Below are 10667 nucleotides of genomic sequence, written 5' to 3'. Positions count from 1 at the left end.
GTTGTCCCATCAGCATTTAGTAGAGAGAATGAGCCTCACTTTGTGGGTCCATAAACCTCGTTTATGGCATGGAAGAAGTTCTTCATATCGTGTTCACTCACTGATACACTCTAAATGACACACTGATACATTCTATGTGATTCACTGATACACTATGTGATTCACACACTGATACACTCTGACTCACTGATACACTCTAAGTGATTCACTGATACACTCTAAGTGACTCACTGATACCTTCTAAGTGACTCACTAATACACTCTAAGGGACTCACTGATACACTCTTACTGACTCACTGACACTCTAATTTACAAGGGGGAGTTGCGTATATTTCTTAAGTAACAAAAAAAAAGTCACAAAATATCTAAACTTTTGTAGATCAACTTTTCATTTTAACATATGTTTGTGATGTTATCACAGCGCCTTGAGCCTACATTATGTTTGTGATGTTATCACAGCGCCTTGAGCCTACATTATGTTTGTTATGTTATCACAGCGCCTTGAGCCTACATTATGTTTGTTCAATTGCTTTATAAATTTAAATTCTTATTATTAACAGATACAGTGGTCCCTTGATTTTTGCGTGAGGGATCACCACGGGTTTTACAAAATTCAATGGAAAAAATGCTACAAGCTTTTTTCTAACACCACAGGTTGTTGGCAGGCAACCGATGTATGTGTACAGTATGTGTACAGTATTGGGGAAAAACTGATAGAAGTCAAGACTTTTGCCGTCAATTCTAGAGAGATCATGATGAAAATGTCATTTCGGAATATGAGAGTTCATTAATAAGTCAAATTCAACATTTTTGTCATGTTACTCTACAGGGTGTGTGTGTGTAGGGGGCATTGAATTTTGTTACGATTTGTGGGTTTAAAAAACGTGATTTTTCGGTGATACGTAACATGCGATCATTCCCAACTATTTAAAGAAAACAACAAACGAAGCTCGATACTTTGATTCTCATGGACTTCAATCTTTCACTTTCTTTGTTTGAAACAAAATAAAATCTTTTTTTTTTAACATTGAACTAGTCGACAACTCCATTGTGCGATACACTTGACAGTTTGGCGTGTAGAAATAAAAACATTGTGGCGACTCAACATTTTCTATTAATTTCCTTCCGGGGTGGATCGTTCATCACCATAGCTCTTCCTGTTGTTTTCATCACTATGACTCATTTCGTTTGAACATTCCGCCGGGGAAAGTCTTCAGAAAACAACAACAACTTTTGGTCAGTTATTTGTCCTTCCTTTGTCTATTGTTTCAAAGACTTTTAGTTTGAACATCAGTGGAGCACGTAGAGTGTAAGTAATTGTAACAACTTGACAACTCGAGATGATGACAACATCAGCTTACATGCCTACACCCAACATCTCTTAAAAACAAGCCTACATACAGACTTAGACCATTTTTTGACTTCTGAATCGTAGATGTATTTCTAGCACTAGATCTAGAAAACATATTGGCCTTGCATTCTCTAATGAAACCAACATTCCATTTCATACATCCGTTATTTATTTCGTAGACATTTGTTCCTACAGTTATTCTGTCCCTGTATACACAAGACAAACAGAGTCTGGATGTCAATTTAAAATGTTCACGACTACGTCTCATGCTCGATCTTTTCACTGACTGTTTCTTTCTTAGATAAAACCAAGTGTGTTCGGTCTAGGGTGGCCGATCTTTTCACCCGATTCTCATGCCAGACTATAAAGTGTTGACATAGTTATTTTTTTAGTTATGAACGTTTTCCACAGAGCACCATTGCTGTATTCTATACTCACTACTACACTATGGCTGTATTCTATACTCACTACAGCACTACGGCTGTATTCTATACTCACTACTACACTACGGCTGTATTCTATACTCACTACAGCACTACGGCTGTATTCTATACTCACTACTACACTATGGCTGTATTCTATACTCATCACTGCACTACAGCTGTATTCTATACTCACTACTGCACTATGGCTGTATTCTATACTCACTACTACACTATGGCTGTATTCTATACTCACCACTGCTCTACGTCTGTATTCTATACTCACCACTACACTATGTCTGTATTCTATACTCACCACTGCACTACGGCTGTATTCTATACTCACCACTACACTATGTCTGTATTCTATACTCACCACTGCACTACGTCTGTATTCTATACTCACTACTGCACTATGGCTGTATTCTATACTCACTACTGCACTATGGCTGTATTCTATACTCACCACTACTCTACGTCTGTATTCTATACTCACTACTACACTACGTCTGTATTCTATACTCACCACTGCACTACGTCTGTATTCTATACTCACCACTACACTATGTCTGTATTCTATACTCACCACTACTCTACGTCTGTATTCTATACTCACTACTACACTACGTCTGTATTCTATACTCACCACTGCTCTACGTCTGTATTCTATACTCACCACTACTCTACGTCTGTATTCTATACTCACCACTACACTATGTCTGTATTCTATACTCACCACTGCACTACGTCTGTATTCTATACTCACCACTACACTATGTCTGTATTCTATACTCACCACTGCACTACGTCTGTATTCTATACTCACTACTACACTATGTCTGTATTCTATACTCATCACTGCACTACAGCTGTATTCTATACTCACCACTACCCTATGTCTGTATTCTATACTCACTACTACACTATGTCTGTATTCTATACTCACCACTACACTATGTCTGTATTCTATACTCACCACTGCACTACGTCTGTATTCTATACTCACCACTACACTATGTCTGTATTCTATACTCACCACTGCACTACGTCTGTATTCTATACTCACTACTACACTATGTCTGTATTCTATACTCATCACTGCACTACAGCTGTATTCTATACTCACCACTGCTCTACGTCTGTATTCTATACTCACTACTACACTATGTCTGTATTCTATACTCACCACTGCACTACGTCTGTATTCTATACTCACCACTACACTATGTCTGTATTCTATACTCACCACTACTCTACGTCTGTATTCTATACTCACTACTACACTACGTCTGTATTCTATACTCACCACTGCTCTACGTCTGTATTCTATACTCACCACTACTCTACGTCTGTATTCTATACTCACCACTACACTATGTCTGTATTCTATACTCACCACTGCACTACGTCTGTATTCTATACTCACCACTACACTATGTCTGTATTCTATACTCACCACTGCACTACGTCTGTATTCTATACTCACTACTACACTATGTCTGTATTCTATACTCATCACTGCACTACAGCTGTATTCTATACTCACTACTGCACTATGGCTGTATTCTATACTCATCACTGCACTACAGCTGTATTCTATACTCACTACTACACTATGTCTGTATTCTATACTCACCACTACACTATGTCTGTATTCTATACTCGCCACTGCACTACGTCTGTATTCTATACTCACCACTGCACTACGTCTGTATTCTATACTCACTACTGCACTATGGCTGTATTCTATACTCATCACTGCACTACAGCTGTATTCTATACTCACTACTGCACTATGGCTGTATTCTATACTCATCACTGCACTACAGCTGTATTCTATACTCACTACTACACTACGTCTGTATTCTATACTCACCACTACACTATGTCTGTATTCTATACTCGCCACTACACTACGTCTGTATTCTATACTCACCACTGCACTACGTCTGTATTCTATACTCGCCACTGCTCTACGTCTGTATTCTATACTCACCACTACACTACGTCTGTATTCTATACTCGCCACTACACTACGTCTGTATTCTATACTCACCACTGCACTACGGCTGTATTCTATACTCACCACTGCACTACGTCTGTATTTTTTACTCACCACTGCACTACGGCTGTATTCTATACTCACCACTGCACTACGGCTGTATTCTATACTCACCACTGTACTACGTATGTATTCTATACTCACCACTGCACTACGGCTGTATTCTATACTCACCACTGCACTACGTCTGTATTCTATACTCACCACTGCACTACGGCTGCATTACATACTTACGACTGCTTCGGTTCACAGCTGAAGTGTAGATCTACTCCGGGCAAAGTGTTGCAATCACCAAACACACAGGTGTAATGTCCTCTGAAGGTTACGATGTCGGTTCAGTCAAACTTCCGGTTCCACGATTCCTCTAGCAAGAAAGGCAGTAACGGCTCAGGTTCCTCTTCGACGAATGAGTTGCCGTTCATCTGAAAAATCATGAGTGAAGTCCCTTTGGCGTTGGGAGTATCAGCTATGAAATTCCCTCCGGCAGCTTCCGCAACTGAGTTGGTGCCAAATGTAATGCGATGCGTTCCTTTGGATCACATCAGCAAGGTCGAGAGAGGGATCATGACGCATGGGCCACCCATGACCCCTTTATCAAGGCCCAGGAATGCGCCCCGGAGAGAAAACTCTGGTGCTGCTGCAAAGCGGCTAAAACAACACAGAAGACAACAATTACGGGTTATAAGTCCGACTTGATTGGCTTAATGTATGAACATCACGGGTTGTCTTTGACGGTGGGAGAGGTCTTCGCTCCTCAATGATCAGCTACCGCTAGCCTCAACCTGGGCAGCTCCCAAACAGGTGCTGATCTTTCCGCCACAGCCCGCCTGCTCTAATGGGTGCTTAGAGCTTAGTTTAAAACGACAAGTAGTCTGAAAACTTGCACCAAGCAACAAAAGAAGAAAAATGAGAAAGAAAATTCCTATCATGCAACTGACTGACCACATGGAACGTCAGGACAATGTGTCCTGGTCTCACAGATGACCTACGGCAGGTTGACGATGCAAGGAAGACGGCAGTCATAAACAACGACCTGAAAAGGCAACATATTGACATTGCTGCTCCCCGACTGGACGACGACGGCATGCTCCGCGAGACTGACAACACTTTCTTTTGGAATGGAAAAGTACAGGATGAGAAGCGAATGCATGGTGTAGACTTTGCTGTCAAGAACAGTCTACTTCCCACAATAGTCCCTCCAGTTGGTGGCTCGGAACGGCTACTAAGCATAAGTATGATGACTACATCTGGAAAAGTCACTCTAATTAGTGCCTATGCCCCACACTTGTGTTCACTTCAGGATGACAAAGACAAGTTCTACGAAGACCTCAAGGAAGCCATTGAGATTATTCCTCAAAAAGAGCACATGTTCATGATGTGCGAGTTTATAGCATTAGGGTTATTAAAAAAATTGCCCCTCCCTCTCAAAAGTTTTGGATCTGTTAGTGACTACGGCTGTGTTCTTTTTTTTTTTTACCACTTCACTACATCTGTAATCTAAACTCATCATTTCCCTACGACTATTCTATACTCAACACTTCACTTGGGCTATTACCGCCAACTGCTTTGAACTTTTTTCAGATTTTCATATTAACCAGCTTTAAAAAAACCCAAATAATGACACTTAAAATATCTAGGACAACTGGCACCACACTTATAACTCCCACCGTCCCTTTTCCGTTTGCCAACTACTTAAAGTGGTGAATAGAGACATGGCTGCGTTCATAGAAGAAATGTATTACAACCGAAACCAATAATAATAATAATAATAATAATAATAATAATTCGCCAGAGAATGAATACTCGCTCTTTTATAATAATAATAAAAGCAGGTTAACGTAATCGTGTCTGGGACATGGCTAGAGTGTAACGTGACAAGATCATGTGACGTAGTATTTCCTTTGACCTTATTCTGTTTGCATAAAGAAGGAGTAAAAATGAGGAAACAAAACTTTGTATGATAAGTCTTGGACAATACAAACACATTTGTTCTCTGTACAACACAGGACACTATAAAAAGGTACTTTAGATAGATAGATATATTTAGTTTATCGATAACTTAAGGTTTTTATAACATTTAAAGTTGTTTAAATTTATTGAAAGATTTTATTTTACAAAGTTTATATCAATTCACTCTAAATATCTGGAGAAAAGAATTTACACCGTTATTTCTCCGACACCCAATCTCGGATCAAGCTGAAATTTTGCACAATTATTTCTATTACCTGACAACACAAGAAACAATTTAAAAAATTAACCAATTAGTTAATTAACTATTGGTAATTAATTATTTTGTTTGGTATCTCGAACAAGGGAAAGAAATTGTTCTTGAGAGAAGTTATGGTATTAGCTGAATTAGTCCCCTTTATTGGTCGCCTCTTTAAAGTAAGTCTCAAACAAACAAAAATAACTATACAATCTTCTATTTTGATAAGCACCTCTCTAGCAGAGTGGTTATAATGTCTGTTTGAGGAGGCTTGAACCATTAACTCAAATCCTGGTGGTTACCCCATTTTCCCAACTGGTCCAGATAATTTGTTTTGTTTGTTTGTAAAATGTGTTACATGTTTCGGATGTTACTTCAGAGTTGAAGATAATCTACTTCCTAGTCGAAACCTCTTGCAGGACGACAAGATGGATTCAAACTAATGGATACAATTAAAATTCATATTTATTAATAAAAGATACATTATTTTATATTTTTTCTACAGAAGTGAAGTATTATCTTTGAACAGACTCTACAGCCTACAAAGTGACGTCATTGTAGTATCTTTGTACACACTCGACAGCCTACACTAAGTGGCGTCATTGTAGTATCTTTGTGCACACTATACAGCCTGCACAGAGTGACCATAGTGTAATAATACTGTGCTCGAGAAAAAGAAAGTGTCTACTCAGTGACAGTATTCTATTCTCGTTGTTGTATTCTGTCTAGTCTTAAACCACTGACGTCCATGTCAAGATGTTAGCTTCACACTTCTTTCTGACTCTAACAGTCACAGGGACTGTAATAATGAGCTTTGCACCAAATCAGCAGCACATGAAGACCTTCAGTTTTTCAGATGATGAAAGTGACTCTAAGAACTTCAGTAGAAACGATGACTTCGAAGAACAATTTGACAAGGAAGAGATGTCGGAGCTAGAACAAGAACATCAAGAGTCCTGGGAGAGTGTCTCTTGGAGTGATAATGAATTTTTAGAGGATAATACTCTAGACGAAAATGAATTCTACCCATCATTGGATCTGAATTCTTCCCTAGAGCCTGTCTCTCAAGGACTTAGTCTCCAAAAACAAGGAGCTAAAATCGATGTGCTCTGTCCTGTAAGATTCCAATCACGTCATGGCAAGATAATGGACTGTGCAAGCTTGGGGTTAACTGCTGTGCCACGCAAGCCACCTCCTGACATAATAAAGTTAGATTTATTCAACAATTCAATATCTACTTTAGAGAATGACACTTTCTGTAATTACATGAATTTAACTACGCTTTTCTTGACCAAAAACAATTTAACTAGTCTTGAAGTTGGTTCTTTCAATTGTCTAACTCAATTAAAATATCTATATATGAAATATAACAAATTGGTAATGAAAAAAGGAACATTTCCTCCCGGAGTATTCAAGCCTTTAAGAAATTTATTGATCTTGAAAATCAATAGAAACACATTCTCGAAAATTTGGCGATATGATTTAGAATATCCGGACACGGCTTTACAGGATTTGACCAAATTAAAGTCTTTATTTATGGATGGGCTCGATGGGAAAACTTTCGGGGCTGGATTTGCCAAAATGAAGTCACTGCGAAATTTAACTCTTGCTGGTTACTCGGAGGGTTACTGCAAACTTGAGAGAATAAAAGAAGATTGCTTTCAAAATTTGACCCAGATAACGTTTCTTAACATCAGTGACTGTTACATTATGGGTCGATCTTTGAAATATAAAACTCTAGAGCCTTTGAGAAATCTGGAAGTACTGGATTTAACTTACAATGTGAATATAGGTATTCAAAACCTTACCACCTTATTAAGTGGCCTACGTAATTCCAGTCTCAAAAAACTATTTGTCAGCTCTATAGTGACTCGTTTCTCCAGAGGAATTGAAATAGATGAAGCACTAGTGAAGTCATTGCCACGCTCTCTAGAATATCTGGTCGCTAAAGAGAATTGTTTTGAGACTATCGCTGAAAATGTGTTTGATTCACTTCCAGAAAACTTAAGCTACATCGATCTGGGGAATAATCGACTATTATTTGGTAAATATTTGAAAAATCTTTCCAAACTTGGAAACTTAGAATTTCTTCAAATGTCTCGAGATACCTTTTTGTATGACTTACCATCGCAATACCCTTTCCAAGCAAAATTCCACGTGTTCGATCACAATTCGTATTCCCTTCCACCAAATATAGATTCTAGTGATCCATTCATCTTGAAGCTTCCTCCAAAGTTAACACGTGTTGAAATGAACACTGCAGGATTAATTTATTTCCTAACAAATCTTACAGTAGAAGACAATAATTCATTGACAGAACTGTCTATAGCTAAAAATTATTTTCCAAAAGCTATTGGGCCAATCTCTGGATTAAAAAATCTTCATTACTTAGATCTGAGCCATTGTTCTTTGGCAGTCATTAGCACAACATTTTTTCAATATTTCCCGTCTTTGAACACGCTCAAACTATCTTACAATAACCTGAAAAACTTATTGATGCAAGCCAATAGTAATGCAAAAATTTTTAGAAATCTGACAAAACTGAAATATTTAGATCTTTCTTATAATAGATTGACCAATCTGTCTGTTGATATCTTTAAGGATTTGAGCAATTTAGAAAAATTGCATCTGGAAAGTAACCAGCTGTCCGAGTTTAATCTGAACATCTCACACATGACCAAACTCAAAGTTCTCAATCTCAACGACTCTCAGCTCCCAACCCTGCCAATCAATGTTAGACAACACATTGATTACTTAAAGAACGTATTAAAAATTGATATTTTTGTAGATATGTCTATAAACCCCATTCACTGCGACTGTCAGAATCTGGATTTCCTACAGTGGATGGTCAATTCAAAGGCATTCGACCACCACTTCCGTCGCTACAGATGTGAGTATCCTGACCTGTCCAGTAAGACAATTGAAGATGGCTACGCCGAAACTATTCAAATTCTGGAAAGAAAGTGTGCAGAAAATTACCCCATCTTTTTAGTTGTTTTAGGTGCAACACTTGCTTTGGTTGTTATGGTAACCGTTGGTATTGCTTACAGGTAAGTTTATTATTTGTACAAGGGGAGTACTAGTTGAAACGATACATTGCACATTAGAAATTTACAGTTTAAAAATTTTCTACTCATTTCTGATTAATAGTTTTCAGCCAATTTTTATTCTACCTTGCACACATGAATCACACACACACATAAAAAAACAAGAATATTTTTAAATAATACTATTGAAGCCCAGCAACTGTCAGGAAAACAGATCGGTGTGTCAAATATTTCCAATGTAAGAGGTTGTATTGCGGATGGTCTAAATCCCGAAACACCCCACTGTTTACGGCCATGCTCATAAATTATTTTAAAACTCAGTTTTAAAATTAGATCGATTCCTAAGCTGATACAAGTGAAATATATAAAAAAAGAGATTTAAAAGACAATATTTTCTTAAATTCATGGCCTAAAGTGTGTCGATGTGCCAAAAACTCAAACCCTAAATTCATGACCAACTTTTTAAAAGCGATTATTATCGTTATCTAAATACACAATGAATGATAGATTTTAAACGAGAACAATGTAAAAAAAAAAATTTAACAAAGCTTATATTGAGTGTAATTGTATCAATTAGTTTGGATCAGTCATGCAATTCAATTACTAATACACCTAGACTAACAATATTAAATCTGTGCTATTTCATGCTTTTAGCTTTCTCACTACGCTATGATCGTATCACTTTCTCACTACTCTAAGATCGTATCACTTTCTCACTACTCTAAGATCGTATCACTTTCTCACTACTCTAAGATCGTATCACTTTCTCACTACTCTAAGATCGTATCACTTTCTCACTACGCTATGATCGTATCACTTTCTCACTACTCTAAGATCGTATCACTTTCTCACTACTCTAAGATCGTATCACTTTCTCACTACGCTATGATCGTATCACTTTCTCACTACGCTATGATCGTATCACTTTCTCACTACTCTAAGATCGTATCACTTTCTCACTACGCTATGATCGTATCAACTTGTCTGGACCAGTTAGGAAAGGAGAAGTTACCTAGATGAAATGCATTTCTAAGAAAATGTTGAACGATTTGAATTCAAACTCATTGCGCAAGCCTCCTCAAGCTATCACTATGCTAGAAAAGTGTGAATGAGAAATAGAACATCTATTGTTAGTTTCAACCATAGACTATATATATATATATATATATATATATATATATATAGGGCCGGTCTGAGGCCACTGCAACCTATGCGGCCGCAGTGGGCCCCGCACTTTCATAGGCCCCGCGCGATGCGAATTCTTGGTGTAAATTATTAAATTAAACCATTTTAACTTATTATTTAAAGGTTCCAGGAAATCTCCTAAAATAAAGAAAATATAAGGAAAAGTCATGAAAATCTCCTGAAATTATTAAAATTATGCAAATCTCCTTAAAACAGCAAAAATTGTCATTTCGGGGTGTCATTCAATATGGAAAACGCCAATCCTACTCGCGATTAAAAAAACAAAACGAAATGGCATTGTCAGCTTTCTTTTAATAAAAATGTAATAATAGGCCGAATTTTAACCAAAACAAGAAGTTCAAATACTTAATTTACTTTAATAGTCACTGGCATA

At 37.5% G+C, this 10667-nt stretch overlaps 1 protein-coding gene across 4 annotated transcripts in view; it reads left to right on the top strand.

Annotated features, from left to right (window-relative positions):
* Positions 1 to 1115: 1115 nt before the first annotated feature.
* LOC106077535 (toll-like receptor 4) overlaps positions 1116 to 10667 on the top strand; it is a 29340-nt gene continuing 19788 nt past the window's right edge. Inside the window, exons 1-2 of one of the 4 annotated variants that reach the window (XM_056044448.1) lie at positions 1116 to 1236; positions 6547 to 9091. In XM_056044448.1, coding sequence (XP_055900423.1) covers positions 6798 to 9091 — 2294 coding nt within the window. In that variant the 5' untranslated portion in view covers positions 1116 to 1236; positions 6547 to 6797. Of the gene's footprint in view, positions 1310 to 5492; positions 5856 to 6546; positions 9092 to 10667 lie in introns of those variants that run through there. The other 3 variants (XM_056044450.1, XR_008780217.1, XM_056044447.1) reach the window with 3 other exon arrangements.

The sequence above is a fragment of the Biomphalaria glabrata genome, chromosome 10 (genome assembly GCF_947242115.1).
Source record: "Biomphalaria glabrata chromosome 10, xgBioGlab47.1, whole genome shotgun sequence".
Taxonomy (NCBI): domain Eukaryota; kingdom Metazoa; phylum Mollusca; class Gastropoda; family Planorbidae; genus Biomphalaria; species Biomphalaria glabrata.
This window is presented reverse-complemented; position numbering and strand designations above follow the sequence as displayed.